Source organism: Rhinatrema bivittatum, chromosome 8, assembly GCF_901001135.1.
Source record: "Rhinatrema bivittatum chromosome 8, aRhiBiv1.1, whole genome shotgun sequence".
Taxonomy (NCBI): domain Eukaryota; kingdom Metazoa; phylum Chordata; class Amphibia; order Gymnophiona; family Rhinatrematidae; genus Rhinatrema; species Rhinatrema bivittatum.
The window spans coordinates 264,978,610-265,002,380 of NC_042622.1; the positions used below are offsets into that span (position 1 = coordinate 264,978,610).

The 23,771-nt window shown below is 42.9% G+C and overlaps 4 protein-coding genes and 1 pseudogene across 4 annotated transcripts in view; all 5 read left to right on the plus strand.

Moving 5' to 3' along the window:
* Positions 1-3,490, plus strand: part of AHNAK (AHNAK nucleoprotein) — a 68,955-nt gene extending 65,465 nt beyond the window's left edge. Inside the window, 3 exon segments of the mRNA XM_029614890.1 lie at positions 1-1,744; positions 1,747-3,116; positions 3,118-3,490. Coding sequence (XP_029470750.1) covers positions 1-1,744; positions 1,747-3,116; positions 3,118-3,285 — 3,282 coding nt within the window. The 3' untranslated portion in view covers positions 3,286-3,490.
* Positions 3,488-4,466, plus strand: LOC115098350 (neuroblast differentiation-associated protein AHNAK-like). Its single transcript, XM_029614893.1, has one exon. It carries the CDS (start codon positions 3,512-3,514, stop codon positions 4,232-4,234), a length of 723 nt encoding a protein of 240 aa, XP_029470753.1. The 5' UTR covers positions 3,488-3,511; the 3' UTR covers positions 4,235-4,466.
* Positions 4,467-4,528: 62 nt separating this feature from the next.
* Positions 4,529-7,848, plus strand: LOC115098346 (neuroblast differentiation-associated protein AHNAK-like). Its single transcript, XM_029614891.1, is given in 2 exon segments — positions 4,529-4,789; positions 4,792-7,848. Coding segments are annotated over 2 exon segments (2,631 nt in total). The 5' UTR covers positions 4,529-4,665; the 3' UTR covers positions 7,299-7,848.
* Positions 7,849-7,876: 28 nt separating this feature from the next.
* On the plus strand, positions 7,877-8,746 carry LOC115098349 (annotated as a pseudogene).
* Positions 8,719-11,522, plus strand: LOC115098348 (neuroblast differentiation-associated protein AHNAK-like). Its single transcript, XM_029614892.1, has one exon. It carries the CDS (start codon positions 8,939-8,941, stop codon positions 10,583-10,585), a length of 1,647 nt encoding a protein of 548 aa, XP_029470752.1. The 5' UTR covers positions 8,719-8,938; the 3' UTR covers positions 10,586-11,522.
* The last annotated feature ends 12,249 nt before the right edge of the window (positions 11,523-23,771 follow it).

Genomic DNA, 23,771 nt, shown 5'->3' on the forward strand with positions numbered 1-23,771 from the left:
CCCAAATTTGCAGGTCCTGATGTAGATGTCAAACTTCCAAAAGGTGACATTGATATTTCTGGTCCTAGTGTTGACTTTAAAGGCCCAGAAGTTCCAAAATTTAAGCTCCCTGCAATGCCTTCACTGAATGTTCATGCGCCGGATATATCCATTCCTCATTTTGACATGAATGTGAAAGGCCCGAAATGGAAAGGGAATGTAGATGTTTCAGGTCCTAATATAGAAGGTGATGTGAAAATCCCAAAAGTAGACATCAAGTGTCCTGAATTGGATGTTAATGATCCTGATATAGACATTGAAGGGAAGGGAGGCTTAAAATTTCCTAAAATGAAAATGCCTAAAATTGGAATAAAAAGCCCCAAACTTGAAGGTCCTGATGTAGATGCCAGCCTTCCAAAAGGCGACATTGAAATTTCTGGTCCAAAAGTAGATATAAATGCTCCAGATGTTAATATTGAAGGCCCAGAAGGGAAACTGAAAACTCCTAAAATTTCTATGCCATCAATACATGTACCAAAGATTTCAATGCCTGATGTGGACTTAAACCTGAAAGGCCCAAAATGGAAGGGGGACGTAGATATATCAGGGCCTAAGTTTGAAGGTCATGGGAAAATCCCAGAAGTAGACATCAAGGGTCCTGAGTTGGATGTTAATGCTCCACATATAGATATTGAAGGACCTGAGGCAAGGAAAAAATTTAAAATGCCTAAATTTAAAATGCCTGGGTTTGGAATATCTGCCCCCAAACCTGAAGGTCCTGATATAGATGCCAGCCTTCCAAAAGGCGACATTGAAATTTCTGGTCCAAAAGTAGATATAAATGCTCCAGGTGTTAATATTGAAGGGCCAGAAGGGAAACTGAAAACTCCTAAAATTTCTATGCCATCAATACATGTACCAAAGGTTTCCATGCCTGATATTGACTTGAACTTGAAAGGCCCAAAATGGAAGGGGGATGTAGATATATCAGGTCCTAAGTTAGAAGGTGATTTGAAAGCCCCAAAATTAGACATCCAGAGTCCTGAATTGGATGTAAATGCTCCACATATAGATATTGAAGGCCCTGAGGCAAGGAAAAAATTTAAAATGCCTAAATTTAAAATGCCTGGGTTTGGAATATCTGCCCCCAAACTTGAAGGTCCTGATATAGACGCCAGCCTTCCAAAAGGTGACATTGAAATTTCTGGTCCAAAAGTAGATATAAATGCTCCACGTGTTAATATTGAAGGCCCAGAAGGGAAACTGAAAACTCCTAAAATTTCTATGCCATCAATACATGTACCAAAGGTTTCCATGCCTGATATTGACTTGAACTTGAAAGGCCCAAAATGGAAGGGGGATGTAGATATATCAGGTCCTAAGTTAGAAGGTGATTTGAAAGCCCCCAAATTAGACATCCAGAGTCCTGAATTGGATGTAAATGCTCCACATATAGATATTGGAGGACTTGAGGGGACGGAAAAATTAAAAATGCCTAAATTTAAAATGCCTGGGTTTGGAATGTCTGCCCCCAAATTTGCAGGTCCTGATGTAGATGTCAAACTTCCAAAAGGTGACATTGATATTTCTGGTCCTAGTGTTGACTTTAAAGGCCCAGAAGTTCCAAAATTTAAGCTCCCTGCAATGCCTTCACTGAATGTTCATGCGCCGGATATATCCATTCCTCATTTTGACATGAATGTGAAAGGCCCGAAATGGAAAGGGGATGTAGATGTTTCAGGTCCTAATATAGAAGGTGATGTGAAATCCCAAAAGTAGACATCAAGTGTCCTGAATTGGATGTTAATGATCCTGATATAGACATTGAAGGGAAGGGAGGCTTAAAATTTCCTAAAATGAAAATGCCTAAAATTGGAATAAAAAGCCCTAAACTTGAAGGTCCTGATGTAGATGCCAGCCTTCCAAAAGGCGACATTGAAATTTCTGGTCCAAAAGTAGATATAAATGCTCCAGGTGTTAATATTGAAGGCCCAGAAGGGAAACTGAAAACTCCTAAAATTTCTATGCCATCAATACATGTACCAAAGGTTTCCATGCCTGATATTGACTTGAACTTGAAAGGCCCAAAATGGAAGGGGGATGTAGATATATCAGGTCCTAAGTTAGAAGGTGATTTGAAAGCCCCAAAATTAGACATCCAGAGTCCCGAATTTGATGTAAATGCTCCACATATAGATATTGGAGGACCTGAGGGGACGGAAAAATTAAAAATGCCTAAATTTAAAATGCCTGGGTTTGGAATGTCTGCCCCCAAATTTGCAGGTCCTGATGTAGATGTCAAACTTCCAAAAGGTGACATTGATATTTCTGGTCCTAGTGTTGACTTTAAAGGCCCAGAAGTTCCAAAATTTAAGCTCCCTGCAATGCCTTCACTGAATGTTCATGCGCCGGATATATCCATTCCTCATTTTGACATGAATGTGAAAGGCCCGAAATGGAAAGGAGATGTAGATGTTTCAGGTCCTAATATAGAAGGTGATGTGAAAATCCCAAAAGTAGACATCAAGTGTCCTGAATTGGATGTTAATGATCCTGATATAGACATTGAAGGGAAGGGAGGCTTAAAATTTCCTAAAATGAAAATGCCTAAAATTGGAATAAAAAGCCCCAAACTTGAAGGTCCTGATGTAGATGCCAGCCTTCCAAAAGGCGACATTGAAATTTCTGGTCCAAAAGTAGATATAAATGCTCCAGATGTTAATATTGAAGGCCCAGAAGGGAAACTGAAAACTCCTAAAATTTCTATGCCATCAATACATGTACCAAAGATTTCAATGCCTGATGTGGACTTAAACCTGAAAGGCCCAAAATGGAAGGGGGACGTAGATATATCAGGGCCTAAGTTTGAAGGTCATGGGAAAATCCCAGAAGTAGACATCAAGGGTCCTGAGTTGGATGTTAATGCTCCACATATAGATATTGAAGGACCTGAGGCAAGGAAAAAATTTAAAATGCCTAAATTTAAAATGCCTGGGTTTGGAATATCTGCCCCCAAACCTGAAGGTCCTGATATAGATGCCAGCCTTCCAAAAGGCGACATTGAAATTTCTGGTCCAAAAGTAGATATAAATGCTCCAGGTGTTAATATTGAAGGCCCAGAAGGGAAACTGAAAAACTCCTAAAATTTCTAAGCCATCAATACATGTACCAAAGGTTTCCATGCCTGATATTGACTTGAACTTGAAAGGCCCAAAATGGAAGGGGGATGTAGATATATCAGGTCCTAAGTTAGAAGGTGATTTGAAAGCCCCAAAATTAGACATCCAGAGTCTGAATTGGATGTAAATGCTCCACATATAGATATTGAAGGCCCTGAGGCAAGGAAAAATTTAAAATGCCTAAATTTAAAATGCCTGGGTTTGGAATATCTGCCCCCAAACCTGAAGGTCCTGATATAGACGCCAGCCTTCCAAAAGGCGACATTGAAATTTCTGGTCCAAAAGTAGATATAAATGCTCCCGGTGTTAATATTGAAGGCCCAGAAGGGAAATCTGAAAACTCCTAAAATTCTATGCCATCAATACATGTACCAAAGGTTTCCATGCCTGATATTGACTTGAACTTGAAAGGCCCAAAATGGAAGGGGGATGTAGATATATCAGGTCCTAAGTTAGAAGGTGAATTGAAAGCCCCAAAATTAGACATCCAGAGTCCTGAATTGGATGTAAATGCTCCACATATAGATATTGGAGGACCTGAGGGGACGGAAAAATTAAAAATGCCTAAATTTAAAATGCCTGGGTTTGGAATGTCTGCCCCCAAATTTGCAGGTCCTGATGTAGATGTCAAACTTCCAAAAGGTGACATTGATATTTCTGGTCCTAGTGTTGACTTTAAAGGCCCAGAAGTTCCAAAATTTAAGCTCCCTGCAATGCCTTCACTGAATGTTCATGCGCCGGATATATCCATTCCTCATTTTGACATGAATGTGAAAGGCCCGAAATGGAAAGGGAATGTAGATGTTTCAGGTCCTAATATAGAAGGTGATGTGAAAATCCCAAAAGTAGACATCAAGTGTCCTGAATTGGATGTTAATGATCCTGATATAGACATTGAAGGGAAGGGAGGCTTAAAATTTCCTAAAATGAAAATGCCTAAAATTGGAATAAAAAGCCCCAAACTTGAAGGTCCTGATGTAGATGCCAGCCTTCCAAAAGGCGACATTGAAATTTCTGGTCCAAAAGTAGATATAAATGCTCCAGATGTTAATATTGAAGGCCCAGAAGGGAACTGAAAACTCCTAAAATTTCTATGCCATCAATACATGTACCAAAGATTTCAATGCCTGATGTGGACTTAAACCTGAAAGGCCCAAATGGAAGGGGGACGTAGATATATCAGGGCCTAAGTTTTGAAGGTCATGGGAAAATCCCAGAAGTAGACATCAAGGGTCCTGAGTTGGATGTTAATGCTCCACATATAGATATTGAAGGACCTGAGGCAAGGAAAAAATTTAAAATGCCTAATTTAAAATGCCTGGGTTTGGAATATCTGCCCCCAAACCTGAAGGTCCTGATATAGATGCCAGCCTTCCAAAAGGCGACATTGAAATTTCTGGTCCAAAAGTAGATATAAATGCTCCAGGTGTTAATATTGAAGGGCCAGAAGGGAAACTGAAAACTCCTAAAATTTCTATGCCATCAATACATGTAACCAAAGGTTTCCATGCCTGATATTGACTTGAACTTGAAAGGCCCAAAATGGAAGGGGGATGTAGATATATCAGGTCCTAAGTTAGAAGGTGATTTGAAAGCCCCAAAATTAGACATCCAGAGTCCTGAATTGGATGTAATGCTCCACATATAGATATTGAAGGCCCTGAGGCAAGGAAAAAATTTAAAATGCCTAAATTTAAAATGCCTGGGTTTGGAATATCTGCCCCCAAACCTGAAGGTCCTGATATAGACGCCAGCCTTCCAAAAGGCGACATTGAAATTTCTGGTCCAAAAGTAGATATAAATGCTCCCGGTGTTAATATTGAAGGCCCAGAAGGGAAACTGAAAACTCCTAAAATTTCTATGCCATCAATACATGTACCAAAGGTTTCCATGCCTGATATTGACTTGAACTTGAAAGGCCCAAAATGGAAGGGGGATGTAGATATATCAGGTCCTAAGTTAGAAGGTGATTTGAAAGCCCCAAAATTAGACATCCAGAGTCCTGAATTGAATGTTAATGCTCCACATATAGATATTGAAGGACCTGAGGGGATGGAAAAATTAAAAATGCCTAAATTTAAAATGCCTGGGTTTGGAATGTCTGCCCCCAAATTTGAAGGTCCTGATGTAGATGTCAAACTTCCAAAAGGTGACATTGATATTTCTGGTCCTAGTGTTGACTTTAAAGGCCCACACGTTCCAAAATTTAAGCTCCCTGCAATGCCTTCACTGAATGTTCATGCGCCGGATATATCCATTCCTCATTTTGACATGAATGTGAAAGGCCCGAAATGGAAAGGGGATGTAGATGTTTCAGGTCCTAATATAGAAGGTGATGTGAAAATCCCAAAAGTAGACATCAAGTGTCCTGAATTGGATGTTAATGATCCTGATATAGACATTGAAGGGAAGGGAGGCTTAAAATTTCCTAAAATGAAAATGCCTAAAATTGGAATAAAAAGCCCTAAACTTGAAGGTCCTGATGTAGATGCCAGCCTTCCAAAAGGCGACATTGAAATTTCTGGTCCAAAAGTAGATATAAATGCTCCAGGTGTTAATATTGAAGGCCCAGAAGGGAAACTGAAAACTCCTAAAATTTCTATGCCATCAATACATGTACCAAAGGTTTCCATGCCTGATATTGACTTGAACTTGAAAGGCCCAAAATGGAAGGGGGATGTAGATATATCAGGTCCTAAGTTAGAAGGTGATTTGAAAGCCCCAAAATTAGACATCCAGAGTCCTGAATTGGATGTAAATGCTCCACATATAGATATTGGAGGACCTGAGGGGATGGAAAAATTAAAAATGCCTAAATTTAAAATGCCTGGGTTTGGAATGTCTGCCCCCAAATTTGCAGGTCCTGATGTAGATGTCAAACTTCCAAAAGGTGACATTGATATTTCTGGTCCTAGTGTTGACTTTAAAGGCCCAGAAGTTCCAAAATTTAAGCTCCCTGCAATGCCTTCACTGAATGTTCATGCGCCGGATATATCCATTCCTCATTTTGACATGAATGTGAAAGGCCCGAAATGGAAAGGGGATGTAGATGTTTCAGGTCCTAATATAGAAGGTGATGTGAAAATCCCAAAAGTAGACATCAAGTGTCCTGAATTGGATGTTAATGATCCTGATATAGACATTGAAGGCAAGGGAGGCTTAAAATTTCCTAAAATGAAAATGCCTAAAATTGGAATAAAAAGCCCCAAACTTGAAGGTCCTGATATAGATGCCAGCCTTCCAAAAGGCGACATTGAAATTTCTGGTCCAAAAGTAGATATAAATGCTCCAGATGTTAATATTGAAGGCCCAGAAGGGAAACTGAAAACTCCTAAAATTTCTATGCCATCAATACATGTACCAAAGATTTCCATGCCTGATGTGGACTTAAACCTGAAAGGCCCAAAATGGAAGGGGGACGTAGATATATCAGGGCCTAAGTTTGAAGGTCATGGGAAAATCCCAGAAGTAGACATCAAGGGTCCTGAGTTGGATGTTAATGCTCCACATATAGATATTGAAGGCCCTGAGGCAAGGAAAAAATTTAAAATGCCTAAATTTAAAATGCCTGGGTTTGGAATATCTGCCCCCAAACTTGAAGGTCCTGATATAGACGCCAGCCTTCCAAAAGGCGACATTGAAATTTCTGGTCCAAAAGTAGATATAAATGCTCCAGGTTTTAATATTGAAGGCCCAGAAGGGAAACTGAAAACTCCTAAAATTTCTATGCCATCAATACATGTACCAAAGGTTTCCATGCCTGATATTGACTTGAACTTGAAAGGCCCAAAATGGAAGGGGGATGTAGATATATCAGGGCCTAAGTTTGAAGGTGATGGGAGAATCCCAGAAGTAGACATTAAGGGTCCTGAATTGGATGTTAATGCTCCACATATAGATATTGAAGGACCTGAGGGGAAGAGAAAATTTAAAATGTCAGGGTTTGGAGTATCAGGCCCCAATCTTCCAAAAGGTGACATTGATATTTTTCATCCTAAAATAGATATTGACGCTCCAAGTGTTGGTATGCAAGGGGATGTAGATGTTAAACTTCCAAGAGGTGAGATGAAGTTACCAAGCGTTTCTATGCCTGATGTTGATTTAAATCTAAAAAAGTCCGAACTTGAAAGGAGGTATTGATGTGTCTGGCCCAAAATTTGAAGGTGGAATGAAAACTCCTAAGTTGGATATTGAGCTTGAAACACCAGATATGTCCATTGAAAGCCCAGAAGGGAAAGTGAAGGGTCACAAATTTAAGATTGCCTTCATGGAACTTTACTAATCCAGTGTTTCTATTCCCAAGTTGATATAAACCTTAAAGGTTCCAAATTAAGGGAGATGCTGAAGTTTTCAAGCCCTAAAATTGAAGGTGATTGGAAAGTTCCAACAGTAGATTTGAAGGGTCCAAAATTAGAAATAGGAGGTCCAAAGTTGGATACAGAATTTCCAGAAGGAAAATTTGAAAAGTCAAAATTTAAGATTCCTAAATTTAATTTCTCTGGATCTAAATTACCGTCACCTAGTGCCGATGTGAATCTTCCAAACGCTGACATAAATGTATCTGGTCCCAGTTTGGATATAGGTTCCCCTAATGTAGACGTTCAACTTCCTGATATATCTGGACCTAAAGTGAAATATGATCTTAAGGCTTCAGGAATGGATGTGAATATGGATACATCTAACATTGATATAGAAGGCACAAATGCTAAATTAAGGGATCGAAGTTAAAAAATGCCTTCATTGGACATATCAGGGCCCAACTCCACAGCACCAGATGTTGAACTGCATCTAAAAAAGCCCAATATAAGTTATCTGGCCCTAAATTAGAAGGATCAGACACAGGTTTAAAAGGACCAAAAGGTACTTTAGAAACTCCTGATTTGGATGCAAATATAGATACCCCAGAAATTAATTTAGAAGGTCCAGAGATGAACATTAAGGCCCCTAAATTTAAGAAACCAAAGTTTGCATTTGGAATGAAAACTTCTAAACCAGATATCAAATCTCCTTCTATGGATATTAGTGTTCCAGAGGGAGAATTTAATGTTGAATCTCCTGATCTGAATATTGGGATAAAGGGAAAAAAAGGCAGATTTTAAAATGCCTAAAATTCATATGAGTGGTCCCAAAATAAAAGGCAAGCAAGGTGGATTTGATGTGAATGTTCCACCTGTTGATGCTGATGTAAATTTGAAGTCACCAGATTTAAATTTAAGTGTATCTGACCCTGATGTAGCATTAAAAGGAGATCTTAAGACACCTAAAGCTAAGAAACCTTTGTTGGGGAAAATGTATTTTCCAGATGTTGAGTTTGATATAAAATCACCTAAATTCAAAGGTGAAGCCTCTGTACTAAGTCCTAAATTTGAAGAAGAGTTAAAAGCACCTGATTTTAGAATTTCTTCACCAAATATTAAGTCACCTGAAATCGATATTTCTACAAGTGGCAGTGGAAGCCTACCTGATGTTAATATTGAAGGTTCTGAAATAAAGCTTAAACCCAAATTCAAGTTAACAAAATTTAACATGTCAGGGCCAAAGTGGATGGACCTGAGGCACATTTGAATGTCGGTCTTCCGAAAGGGGAAATTGGTGTTACAGGGCCAAAGAATGGAGGGCATATAAAAGTGCCTGGCATAGATGCAAATCTTGATGCTCCAAATATTAATGTGAAAGGACCGGAAGGAAAACTTGGAGGAGTTGCATTTCAGAAGCCATCGTTAAATGCATCTGCTCCAAAGATCTCTGGATCTGATTTTGATATCAATTTGAAAGGACCAATGCTAAAAGGGGACCTTGACATCTCTGGTGACATTAAAGGTCCAAGTTTGGATGTAGACGCACCAAATATTGATTTTAAACATGAAGGAGTAAAAGTTAAAATGCCAGATGTTAGCATGTCTGGTCCCACTTTGCAAGGAACAGATGCAGATTTTCAAGTAAGGCTTCCAAAAGGAAATATTGACGTTTCTGGCCCAAAGATTAAAGGAGACATGAGAATACCTGGTATGACTGCAAGTTTTGATGCACCAGAGATGAATGTTAAAAGTCCTGATGGAAAGCTGAAAGGACTTGCAGGTCAACTGCCATCACTGGATGTTTCAGCACCAAGAATATCTGGACCTGATTTTGATGTTAACTTGAAAGAACCAAAGCTGAAAGGAGACCTTGATATCTCTGGTGTCCCTTCTGTCGTGGGTATAGATGCACCACGCATAAATATATTACCTGATATTAATTTAAAAGGAGCAAAACTAAAGGGCAGTGTGAATGCCACAGGTGATATTAATGTTCCTACTGTTGGCATAAGTGGTGGAGATTTGCCAGGCTTTGCCAGAGTGGAAGGGTCTGATACAGATATGAATATAAAGCTTTCAAAACCAACTATTGGTACTTCTGGTGCAGAGATTAAAAGTGCAATTGCTCCTGGCTATGGTGTAAGTGTTGATTCTCCTGATTTTAAAATTGACAGATCTGATATCAGCCTAAAAGGACCTACTTTAAAGATACCAGGAGATCTATCTGGGGACATTAAAAGTCCAAAGATGAATGTAAACATTGGTACAGAATCTGAACTTAAAGGGCCTCGGTTTTTACCTTCTTCAGGTATGGATGTGCGCATGCCAACTGTTACAGGAGGCATTCACATACCTGGGCAAAAATTAGAGGGTGAGATGACAGGTCCCAAAGTAGGAGCTGTATCTCAAGTAAATGTAAACGATCCTCAGAGCAACTTAGCTAGTCCATTAGGCAAAGTGATATTCCCCAAATTGAAGATGCCAAAGTTCACATATGCAGGGCCTGAGTTGACTGGAAGAGAAGTAGGGGTTGATGTGAATTTTCCAAAGCCAGATGCAAATATTCAGGCTAGCAATATGGATATTGATCTTGAACAAGATGTCAGAATCAAAAAATCTAAAATCAAAATGCCAAAGTTTAATTTTTCTAAGCAAAAAGGAAAAGGCGGAGATGTGAACCTGGGGTCAACGGAAGCTTCTGTTTCAGTGCAGGGATTGAAAGATTTGAAAAGTTCAAAGTCTAGCCTGGGCTCTGCAGAGGGGGAAGTGGACATAATAAAAGCATCATCACATTTGGAGAGTGAAGGTGCTACGGTTTCTCCAAAAGGAAAGTCCTCGACATTTGAGTTTTCATTATTTAAAAGTAAAAAGCCTCGGCACAGGTCTTCCTCTTTAAGTGATGAGCAGGAGCTCTCCTCCCCTTCCATGCCAAGCGGCACGCAGGAATTTGAGGGTGGCACCGCATCACTAGAGGGCAAGAAAGGGAAGGAGAAGCATTCAAAACTGAAATTTGGCACCTTTGGTGGTCTGGGATCGAAAACAAAAGGGTCTTATGAGGTTACATTAAGTGGTGATGAGGCAGGAGATATTCAGGGTAGTGGTGTCTCTTTGACATCCAAAAAATCCTGAATTTCTTCATCTTTTGGCAATGACAGTGGTAGAAAAGGAGTTGAGCAGTTACCAAAGGCAGAAGTTGCAGAAAAGAAAGAGTAAATGTTCTGAGTATGTATATAAATATATATATCTTTTTTTGTGTTTTGTATATAAATTTCATAGCTTGAATTCTTTCAAACTCAGCAATGAGATGAATGTCTGAGGAATTGCCTTCATGCGTATCCTTTACAGGAATGGATCTAAAGTTAAGTGGCACTGAGGTTGTAACAGATAAAACGTGCATCAGATCCATATCGTGCAGCTGGCAGGACTTCCCACGTGTGCATTTTATGCTGAGACCTTATGTTTACTAGCAGGTTATTTCATACAAGTCTCATTATACGGCATTCTTTTTCAGTCTTGGTTTATGGAAATCATGTTTCCATTTTAATTCATTTTGGCTTTTAGGGGCTTTGACATGTGTAATAAAATTGATTTTTATTAAATACTGTAAAACATATCGACCCAACTGAGATGTGTCTTATTTGTATATTCAAATGAAATTTCAATATATGCTAAAAAAAAAAAAAAAAAGATCATTTTTTTCAGTTTACTCTGGGAGACTGTGGAATATTATAATTGCCAATATTTTCTAATGTGGAAACAACAGTCTTTCTTTCTGAAAGAAAAGCTAATTAAAAATACAGATTAATTTATACATTCATTATTTTACTGACATCATCTTAGTTGGCGACATATGTTACGTTTATTATTTTTATTGTATAGGAGAATGTTTTTTTCTTACATATGTGATGCAGATATTTGTGACTGCCACTTTTCTGATGCTTGTTAAAGTTTCTGTTAATAAATTTGTCTTGATTTCAGAACTCTGTCAGCACTTTAATGGCAAATTAATAAGGAATGTAAGAAGACTGATCTTGTAAAATTCAAATAAACTGTTTATTAACCTTCACATTTCATCTGGTCTGACTTGCTCTTTTAACAGAACATAACACTTGAATATTTGACTTGCACTTCCACAAGTGCTCATGGTGAGGCACAACAGGTAATCCTATTTCTATAAATAATTTAATTCCCGGTATATACCACCTAGATCCTGACAATGTCTTGGGATATTCCCTCCTTTTCCAATATTCTAAAAAATTACTTTGAATTATCCCTTAAAAGGTGCATTTTGAAAATGTTATGTGCGTAAATAGTCTCTACTTGCATATTCCATATTTTAGAAAAGTAAAAAATATTCACATATTTTCACTTTTGTGCGCACATACACGTGTAAACATGGAGTGTTCTGGAGCGGGGGTCATCACCTAGTGCGCATAAGTTGCTATTTTAAAAAGACCGTGCATACATTTGCCAACTTACTAGCGTATTTTTATGCCTGCTGATTATCTGGTATAAGTGATTTTAAAACTTCTTTTTGTGTAAATTGGTTGGAAGGTCTGTGCAAAATGTGGGGAGTTCAGGCTGAAGAATCCAGCAGGTCCTCGATGACCTGGAGAAGGATTGGGCAAGCTGGTAGACTAATTGGTAAACTGGTATTAATTTATGCGCACTTGTTTTAAAATTGGCCAAATTACACACATATATCAAGACTTATGTAAAGTCCTACTGTTGCAGGTAAAATATATGTGCATATATTTTTTTTAAATAGGCAGGAAAAGCATGCATGTGCAAATGCATTGCCACATATGTGGTTTCAATGCATTGCATGTATTCACGTGTAAGCCTACATATGTGCATATGTTATGGGGTAAAGCACGTATTTTATATGTGCAGGATATAAAATAATGTGGTAAAACTATGCATGGCCATATAAAACACATATTATGATGCTGTGCACAGTTCTTTTGAAAGCTATCCTTCCCTGTGTTCCTCTAGTATCTCCAAATATTCTTAAATACCCTCAATTATCCCTCATGCATACCACGTTTTACAATATTCACCATCTCTCAAATAATCCCTTACATAAAAACATAACATAACTGGGTCAGACCAAGGGTCCTCAAGCCCAGCATCCTGTTTCCCAACAGTGGCCAATCCAAGTCACAAGTACCTGGCAAGTACCCAAACATTTAAATAGATCCCATTCTACTAATGCTAGCAACAAGCAGTGGCTATTCCCTGTTGATTAATAAGGAGTTTATGGGATTTTTCCAGGAACTTATCCAAATATTTTAATCCCAGCTACACTAACTGCTTTAAAACCATATCCCCTGGCAATGAATTCCAGAGCTTGATTGTGCATTGAGTGAAAATTGTTTCTCAAATTGTTTTAAATGTGTTACTTGTTAACTTCATAGATTGCCCACTAATCCTGGTATTATCTGAAAGAGTAAATAAGAACATAAGAAAATGCCATACTGGGTCAGACCAAGGGTCCATCAAACCCAGCATCCTGTTTCCAACAGTGGCCAATCCAGGCCAAAAGAACCTGGCAAGTACCCCAAAAACTAAGTCTTATTCCATGTTACCATTGCTAATGGCAGTGGCTATTCTCTAAGGGGCGGATTTTAAATGCCCTGCGCGCGCCGGCGCACCTATTTTGCATAGGCCGCCGGCGCGCACAGAGCCCCGGGACGCGCGTAAGTCCCGGGGCTTCCTGAAAGGGGCGTGGCGGGGGCATGGCGGGATGACGTGGCATTTTGGGGGCAGGACCGGGGGCGTGGTGCCGGCCCGGGGCGTGGTCCAGGCCTCCGGACCAGCCCCCAGGACCAGACCACGGGCGGGGCAGCTGGCCGGCGCACGCAAAGTTAAGGGGGGGTTTAGATAGGGCCGGGGGGGGTGGGTTAGGTAGGGGAAGGGAGGGGAACGTGGGGGCAGGGGCGAAGGAAAGTTCCCGCCGAGGCCGCATCCGAATCGGAGCGGCCCTCGGAGGGAACAGAGGCAGGCTGTGTGGCTCGGTGCGCACAGGCTGTCGATTTTGCGCAGCCTTGCGTGTGCTGACCCCGGATTTTATAAGCTACGCACGTAACGTATAAAATCCAGCGTACTTTGTTCGCGCCTGCTGCTCGAACAAAAGTACGCACTCGCGTATCGTTTGAAGATCTACCTCAGCGTGAACTTAATAGAAGGTAATGGACTTCAGAACTTATCCAATCCTTTTTTAAACACAGCTATACTAACTGCACTAACCACATCCTCTGGCAACAAATTCCAGAGTTTAATTGTGCGTTGAGTAAAAAGAACTTTCTCCGATTAGTTTTAAATGTGCCCCATGCTAACCTTCATGGAGTACCCCCTAGTCTTTCTACTATCCGAAAGAGTAAATAACCGATTCACATCTACCCGTTCTAGACCTCTCATGATTTAAACACCTCTATCATATCCCCTCTCAGTCGTCTCTTCTCCAAGCTGAAAAGTCCTAACCTCTTTAGTCTTTCCTCATAGGGGAGTTGTTCCATTCCCCTTATCATTTGGTAGCCCTTCTCTGTACCTTCTCCATCGCAATTATATCTTTTTTGAGATGCGGCGACCATTCACAATTACTCGCTCAAGTCCTTTCATGATTTGTAGACCCTCTATCATATTCCCCCCTCAACCATCTTTTCTCCAAGCTGAACAGCCCTAACATTCTTTAGTTTCTCCTCAATAGAGGAGGTGTTCCATGCCCTTTATCATTTTAGTCACTCTTCTCTGTACTTTCTTCAGTGCAACTATATATTTTTTGAGATGTGGTGACCAGAATTGGCGCACAGAATTCAAGTGCAGTGCAACCATTGAGCGGATACAGAGGCATTATGACATCCTCCATTTTATTTGTCTTCCTAATAATTCCTAACATTCTGTTTGCTTTTTGAACGCCACACAATATTGAGCTGACGATTTCAATGTAACATCAACTATGATACCCAGATCTTTTTCCTGGATGGTACTCCTAAAATAGAAATTTAATATTGTGTAACTATAGCATGAGTTATTTTTCCCTATATGCATCACCTTGCACTGGTCCACATTTTTCATCTGCTATATGAATGCCCAATCTTCCAGTCTCGCAAGGTTCTCAGTCAATTCATCACAATCCATTTGTGATTTAAGTACGCTGAATATTTTTGTGTCATCTGCAGATTTGATCACCTCACTCATCACATCCCTTTCCACAACATTTATAAATAAATTAAAAAGCACTGGTCTAAGTACAGATCCCTGAGGCACTCCACTGTTTACCTTTTTCCATTGTGAAATCTGACCATTTAATTCTCTCTGTTTCCTGTCTTTTAACCAGTTTGCAATCCACAAAAGGACATTGCATCCTATCCCATGACTTTTTAGTTTTTTTAGAAGCCTCTCACGAGGGACTCTGTCAAATGCCTTCTGAAAATCCAAATAACCACATCTACCAGTTCATTATCTACATGTTTATTCACCTCATAAGAAAAATGTAGCAGATTTGTGAGGCAAGACTTCCCATGCATAAATCCATGTTGGCCGTGTCCCATAAAACCATGTCTTTCTATACGTTCTGTGATTTTATTCTTAATAATAGTTTTCACTATTTTTTCCGGCACTGAAGTCAGGCTCACTAGTCCCCGGTTTTCTGGATTATCTCTGGACTCCTTTTTAAATACTGGAGTTACATTGGCTACTTTCTAGTGTTCAGCTACAAAGGATGATTTTAATGATAGGTTACAAATTACTTGAAATAGATGTGAAATTTCATTTTTTAGTTTTTTCAGAACCCTGGGGTGTATACCATCCTGTCCAAGTGATTTGCTACTCTTCAGTTTGTCAATCTGGCCTACTACATCTTCCAGGTTCACTGTGATTTGGTTCATTTCATCTGAATCGTTACCCTTGAAAACTGTCTGGAACGGCTATCTCCTCAACATCCTCATCAGTCCAACCGACCCCATCGCAGGCTTTCTGCTTTAGATATATTTTAAAAATATTTTATTATGAGTTTTTGCCCCTATAGCCAATTTCTTTTCTAATTCTCACTTAGCCTGTCTTATGTTTTACATTTAACTTGCCATTTCTTAGCATCTAGTCAGATGAATCCAGAACAAGTGGGTTATGCACTTCTACCAGCAGATAGAGATTGAGTACGATGTCACAGTATATATACCCCTGCAGTGACATCAGCCTTCATCAGTATTCTCCATCTCCAGCAGATGGTGAATGTACATCTCCCCACTGGGGATTGCTTCACTGAAAAGGAGAAATGAAAGTAAAATTAACTTGCCCCACTCTCCTGCAGTGATACCAAAAAGACCATCCCCCAGTTGAGAATTCCTGAGATGATTTCCATGGTATCTCAGATAGCTGTTTTTTTCAGCTGGTGTGGACTTAGCTGTTTAAAACAGCTGAAAGGCAGCAGATGCAGGAAGCCAAGCATGGCAGTGATGGCCTATGCTCTCTCCTCCTGCAGCTGGAAACCATCTCTGTACTCAGCCAGGTAAAGCTGAGCTTAGGTAACTTTAAAAAAAAAATAAAATAAAAGGGGAACAGAGACAGAGAAGGAGAGTTTTTTGGTATAGGGCTTCCTCCTTGCTCCGGTCTCCATGCTTGGTGCACCGTTCCGACATTTGGGCAGCTTGGCTGGTTGACTAGCATCTATAGGCTAGACCCCGCTCTGAGGCCTTTTCACTGTGTGCCGTGTGGTAGGCATCAACAGCATTTCACGCACTTTGTATATGTGTTAGGCTGCTCTCTACAGGATTGTCTGTTTGGTGTGCACATCTAGCTGTGCGTCCAGGTTTTGGATGCTTAGTTGGGCCTCAGTTTTTGCGTCCAAGTTAAGTGGTGCCTTTAGTGGTCACATGCTTACCTGTGTGCACAAGCTGGGTGTTTGTGGTGCCTATCTTTATCGATGCCTAAATTTTGGTCATCTAGATATTGGGAAGTACGCCTTCAGTCACCGCTACAGCAAACTGGCAGACTAATGGTGCATATACTTAAGAAACCTAAGCACCTTTCTCTTTGCGCTGCCTGTCATATTCAGGCATCTCAGCCTGGAGTGCCCACTAATGTGTGCCAGCGCTGTTTGGAGACTTAGGGATAATTATCTTCCTCTGATTTCACTAAGCCTGGTTCTTCCCAGCCGGATATAGGGCTGGATAAAGACGTGTCAGGTGGGGCACCTGATTTTGGAACTCCCCTAACTGGTTTGTCAGCAGTGAGTACGCCTCAGGTGCTTCCTGGTCTTAGCATGGATCCTTCTACATTTTTATGGGTAGAATTTTTCCAGGGATTGCATTTGCAATCTTTCCTTCAGGCAAAGTCCTCAGCTCCATCAAATGCTCCCAGGACAGAGTCACAGGTAGGAACCTTGCCTAGATCTACTGTTAAGTGTCAGAGTACACCTAGATCGGGCTCTGAGTCGCATGAATGATAAAGCCAATCCTGACTCTCTAGAGCAGGGGTGGGCAATTCCAGTCCTCGAGGGCCACAAACCTGTCGAGGTTTTAGGATATCCTAATGAATATGCATGACATAGATTTGCATACAACTGAGGCAGAGTGCATGCACATCTCTCTCATGCATATTCATTAGGGATATCCTGAAAACCAGACTGGTTTGTGGCCCTCGAGGACCGGAACTGCCCACCCCTGCTCTAGAGGATGGAGAAATTCCTCCAGGATTAGAATCATATAAGACTATATTATGGTTCTTTCATAGAGATAAACTGCCAGCCCTGATTTCCAAGACCTTGAAAATGCTTGGGGTTCCTGAGGCAGATACCATGTCTGAGCCAAAGAAAAATCCCAATATGGTTTCCTTGCGTAAAGCCTCTTGTTTTTTTTTTTTTTTACCTGTGATGGAGGCCATTCAAGAATTGATTGCCTGGGGCGCCTCAGAGGCTAATTTCAAAGGGGGTTGGATTTTGGAAGGCCTTTACCCTGTGGATCCAGTGCTTAGAGAGTGTTTACATTTCCCAAAGGTAGATGCACTTGTATGTGCAGTCTCCAAGCGGACCACTATTCCAGTAGAAGTAGGAACGGCCTTAAAGGATGCTCATGATAGAAGGATTGAAACTATCCTTAAGCATGCGTTTGAAACAGTGGCAATGATGTTGCAGATCGCATCTTGTTGTTCCCTGGTGGCTTGCTCTTGTTTACTTCTCTCTCAGGAGGTCGATGATTCTGGGGTGAGTTCCAGGGCAGTTATGGAGCCAGCAGCCGCCTTCTTGGCAGATGCGGGCTGCGATTTGGTCTGCACCTCAGCCAGAGAGGTGGCTTCAGTAATAGAGGCCAGGCGTGAGTTATGGCTGAGAAATTGGTTGGCCGATGCGATCTCCAAGGCTAACCTCACAAAATTGCTTTTAAAAGCTCACTTTTGTTTGGGAGTGAGTTGGAAAAATTGGCCAGTAAGTGGGGTGAATCACCAGTTCCTCGATTACCGGAGGGTAAGAAGCAGATGCTGCGTTCCTTTAGCATGAGAGGTCATGCTAGGGGATCCAAGCGTTTTCGACCCTATAGAGGAGTGACCTTCCAGAGGACTCTGCCTTTCAGTAGGTCTCAGTCCTTTCATCCCAGACAACCCAGAAGGGCTTGGGCAGTGGAACCTCCCGAGCCTCCCAATGAAGATTTGCTGACCCACCCCCAGAAACAGGAGATAGGGGGGAGCCTCTCTGTCTTTTCAGAGGTGGGTCAAGATCCCATCTGATCAATGGATCCTGGAGGTGATACAAGAAGGATATGCCCTGGAGTTCATAGTGTTCCTCGGGATATGTTCATGGAGTCTTTCTGTCATTCCCTGCAGAAGAAGTAGGCAATGGAGGGTAAATTAGCAAGGCTCCTCAGTCTAAGGGCTGTGGCTCCAGTGCTCACATCTCAAGAAAATACGGGACGATATTCCATTTATTTTGTTGTGCCCAAGAATGAGAGCTCCTTTCATCCCACCCTGGATCTCAAAGGGCTCAACTGTTATCTGCGTGTGATGCATTTTTGCATGGAAACCTTGTGCTCAGTGATAATGTTCATGCAGTTGGGGGAATTTCTGAATTTTCTGGACCTGTTTGAGGTGTGTCTTCACATTCCCATCCAACTAGAGCATCAATATTTTCTGCGAATTGCAGTTCTGGGATGCCATTAGTTTCGGGCACTGCCCTTTGGTCAGGCCACCACTCCCAGGACTTTCTCCAGGGTAATGGTGGTAGTTGCAGCAGAGTTGAGAAAGGATGGAATCCGCATATATCCTTGTATAACTTGGTGGAGCCTGCAGTCTCAGGACTATTTGATTCGACTCCATCTGCCTGATGGAGGTCTCCTCCCAACTGCAGTGGTGGCTATAAGCAGATCATCTAAGGAAGGAAGTTTCCCTAGCACCACCGGACTGGCTACTACTGACAACAGATGCGAGCCTCCATGGTTGGGGAGCTTACTGTCAGCGCAAAGGCGCTGGAGTGCAGAAGAGTCTTTCTGGAACATTAATCTGCTGGAAGCCAGGTTGGTTTGGCTGGCATTTCAGTTCAGTGACAGGCTGCAGGGTCGATCGGTCTGGATAATGTTGGACAATGCATCGACTGTGGCTTACATCACTTGGCAGGGAGGAACCAAGAGCCAACAAGTGTTGCAGGAAATAGATCAATTTATGGAATGGGCCAAAGTGCATCTCCAGATGATCTCAGCCCCGCACATAGCAGGAAACGACAATATAATGGAAGATTTTCTCAGCAGGGAGAGTCTGGACCCAGGAGAATAAGCATTGTCAGATGAGGTGTTTCAGCTGATTCTGGATCACTGGGGTCTCCCGTTTATAGATCTGCTGGTGACTTCTCATAGTGCGAAAGTTCCACGATTCTTCTGTTGCAGGAGAAATCCAAAGTCATTGGGGATTGATGCCCTAGTACAGAAGTGACCAGAAGACAAGTTGTGCACGCTTTTCCTCCATGGCTTGAAGGATCAAGTGCCATGGAGAGATGGTGCTCTTGGCTGCTCCAGATTGGCCCAGGAGACCATGGTATGAAGATCTGCGGCGGCTCCTACTGGACTCGCTCCTTTGTCTTCTGGCACAAAAGAACCTGTTGTGACAAGGACCTGATCATCACAAAGATCCGACTTGATTTTGTCTTACGGTATGGCCCTTGAAAGGGCTCGCTTGCTGAAACGTGGATATTCTGCGGCATTGATTTCCAACTTGCTAAGAGCTAGAAAGTTCTATAATTCCTTGGCCTATGTGCGAGTTTGGCGAGTGTTTGAGGCCTGGTGTGAGGATCAAGGTACTCTTCCTTGTTTGGCCATGATCCCGCTAATTCTGGAATTTTTGCAGGATGGCTTGAATGAAGGCTTAGCCCTCAGTTCCTTAAAGGTACAAGTAGCAGCCCTTGCGTATTTCAGAGGTCAGTTGAATGGTGGTTCCATGTTGGCTCATCCTGATTGGAGGATTGAACCCACCAAGCAAGCGAGAGGCAGAGCTGTCTGGTGACTTGGACAATGCTGCATGTTGGGTGGTAAGCCTGAGCCCACTGGGACTTCAGGGTCCACTGTGTTACTCTCATGGCTAGATGGGCCATTGGAGTAACATGTACCGAGGATGCCATGTAGCCTAGCAAAGTGAAGAAGTGACGAGCTGTTGTGCACCGATGCGCCTGGAGTTGTTGAGCCAAGGTGGTAAAAGTGCAAGCTCGATCCTGTGGGAGAAAAGCCTTTGCCTGTATGGTGTCTAAGTCTGCTACTATGAAGGAGAGGATCTGAGACAGAATCAGCTTGGACTTTGGGAAGTTTATAAGAAACCCGAGTGATAGTAGCATATGAAGGGTTAGATGTAAGGAGGTCAGTACATCCTTCTGAGATGGGGCCCTTATCAACCAATCGTCGAGATAAGGGTACACATGAACTCTCTATCCTCTGAGGTAGGCTGCGACTACTGCCAGGCACTTGGCGAAGACTGAAGGTGCCGACGCAAGGCCGAATGGTAGCACTTGATACTGGAAGTGTCGAGATCCGACCAGGAAATGGAGGTATTTTCGATGACACGGCGTTATTGATATGTGCGTGTACGCATCTTGCAAGTCTAGAGAACAAAGCCAATCTTCCCTTTCCAGAAGAGGAAGGAGAGAACCCAAGGTTACCATCCTGAACTTTTCCTTTCGAAGATACTTGTTTAAGGCATGCAGGTCCAAGATTGGACGAACATCGCCTGACTTTTTTGGAATTAGGAAATATCGGGAATAGAACCCTTGCCCCTCTTGGGAAGGGGGCACTGGTTCTTTTGCCCATGCTTCGAGGAGAGTTAACAATTCTTTTTCCAGGAAAGAAGAGTGATCGGACAGGCCCCACATCAGCCGAGGTGGGGAATCCGTTGGTATGGTCAGGAAGATGGTAACCTGGAATCACTACAGAGAGTACCCATTGATCTGTAGTGATTGTGGTTCAGGTGTTGGTAAAGTGGCACAAGTGGCCGCCTACTGGTACCGATGGTAGAGGAGGTTGGCAAATGCTCTCTAGCGGGAAGTCAAAAACCGGAAGCTGGGCAAGGTTGCGGAGCTGGCTGGGTCTTCTGAGGCCTGGATTGATGGGCATTACCCTTCTGGTATGGCTTAGATGGGCGGAGGATAATATCTATGGGCCTTGTAGGATGGCTTCTTAGATTCTCTCCTGAACGGTCGCTTAGAGGTGGACTGAAAGTCTGAAGGCACAGAAGAGAGCTGACGTAGCGTTTCGTGGTCGCAGACAATCTTTTTGGTGATAAGATCCAGGAAACTGTAGCACAGCTCAAGGACCACCACGAAACGCTACGTCAGCTCTCTTCTGTGCCTTCAGACTTTCAGTCCACCTCTAAGCGACAGTTCAGGAGAGAATCTAAGAAGCCATCCTACAAGGCCCAGCCAACAAGGCCCATCCTACAAGGTCAGCCAACCTTTCCTGTACTGCAGGTCTCAAATCGGAGGACTTCAGCCAGGCACATCTTCGGGCACTAATCCACACTGCAGACACCCTGGAGGCTGTGTCAAAAATATCATACACATCGCAGCCCTCATGCTTGCCAGCATCTAGGCCCTTCTAGACCAGAGAGTTAAGTTGGTCTTGGAATTGCTCAGGTAGGGAGTCCAAGAGATCCTGAAGACTTTTGAACAAGTTTCTGGTGTACTGCATCATATATAATTGATATGAGGCAATACGAGAAATAAGCATGGAGCCATGGAATACACGACGTCCAAATGCATCCAGAAACCTTTGTTCCTTCCCTGGAGGCATTGAGGAGTGAGGCCTAGAACACCGTGCCTTCTTCTGGGCCGACTCCACCACCACTGATTGATGAGAAAGCTGGGTTTTCTGGAACTCAGGGGCTGTCTGTACCAAGTAGGTATCATCTGCTTTGCGATGCACTGGTGATACAAAACATGGATGTTCCCAGTTACGCTGGAGTAGGTCAAGAAGGACTTTATGAACAGGTATGGACATGATCTTCTTAGGTGCGTCTACAAACTTTAGCACCTCCAGCATTTTGTGCCTGGAATCCTGTTCTGTCTGAGGTTGGAAAGGAATAGATTCAGACATGTCCTTTATGAAGCTTATAAAGGACAGATCCTCTGGTGGAGAATGTCTTCTCTCCTCAGGAGGAGATGGTTCTAAAGGGATGTCATCTGAATCCTGAGATTGAGAGGAATCATCTGTCCAGGGCTGTTAAGGCTGGTCTCCAGCACCGATGGGATCTCCAGATGGAAGAAAAGGTGCTATTCCTGTGGGATCTGGTCAGGGCATCAATGGCACCGATGGCGGCACCTTCCGAGGATGGTGCGGCATTGATGGTGGAATCGGCACCGAAGGATCCGGTGATTTTGGTGGTGGTGGGACTCCAGACGGCTCCAGCCTCGGTGCATCTTTGTCCTCCGATGATAAGGGAATCAGAGTTGATGGAGTAGGATGCACTGGTGTCTTCTGTCCCACCGGTGGTAGGGCACCAATCAATGTGTCCAACCTGTCCAGTAATGGCGCGAGGACCGTGGGCATCGGGTCAGTGACTGGAGCCGGAATCGGGGCCGAAGTCAATGGAGGTTGAAGACCTTGGAGCGCTTTTACAGTGGCCTCTTGAACCATCTGGTTCAGTTCTTCATGGAAGTCTGGGGCTTGTAACCCCAGGTCTGGAGTAGGAGGCAGCGCTAGCATAACCGGAGGGTCCACTTGTAACAGTGGAATCACGGCTCCCAGCACCGATGAAGATGGGGAACGCCTTGGTGATCCAGTCGCAGAGGAGGATGGGGGCTTCTCTGGATGGGATTTCTTCTTAGAAGGTTCTATCGACACCGATGCCGAGGACTTGCCTGGATCGGCGGACTGAGGTTTCAATGGCGATGCCAGTGTTTCTCCCGATGGTCGGCCCGGTCCTTCTCTGGCACCGAGAAAGATGAAATGGACAACTATGGAGTGGCCGTGGCTGGACGGGGAATACCGGTGTCCAATAGTTGACAGAAAGTGAACTGCGCCGGCTCTGATGACGTCGAGGCCTTCAACGGTGTCGGCTGCTTCGCCTCGAAAAGAAACTCCATCTTTTCTGTGCCTTGCTTTGGTGTAATTTGGGCGCATTTGGTACATGTAAGGACATCATGGTCTGCCCCTAAACACAGACCTTATGCGGGTTTGTGATAGACATTGTCCGGGGACAATCGGGGCACCGACGAAAACCCGATGCCATGAATTTGAAAAATTGTAGCCACGGTGCGGTCGATGGCCTATAGGCCCCGGAGGGAAAACTTGACAGGAATCGACCGCTAAGGGAGGTAAAGCCTTACCTACATGTCCGCGGGTATCGAACCGATAGGGGGACCCCGGGTGGGGTAAAGTTTGTCAAAATTTTTGGAGAAATTCCGTGAGGAAAATTCCTGTCAGGAATACCAAGAGAGCTCCTCAACCCGCGTGGCTACTGCTGCACGGAAAAAAAGAGACTGAAGGGGGACCCCTGCTGGATGCAGGGTTGGAGGCATGCTGGGAATGCCCAGTGGTGCAAGTCAAAGTTCTAGAAACTTTGACAAAAGTGTTCCGTGATAGGGCTCCATCCTGATGATGTCACCCATGTGTGAGGACTATTATCCTGCTTGTCCTATGAGAAAAGAAAATCCATCCTCCAGGGAACCCACAGCCTAGGCTCCCAGAGTTTACCAGTCATACCATAACACCAGAATGGAATCCCCAAAGTAGAGTAGTGCCTGATTCTATACCCAAGATCCCAGAAACCCAACCCCCCAACCAATCATACCTCCAATCGTCCCCATTCATATACCCTTCCATACTCCCTGAACTCAGAACCAAAGAGCTCCTCA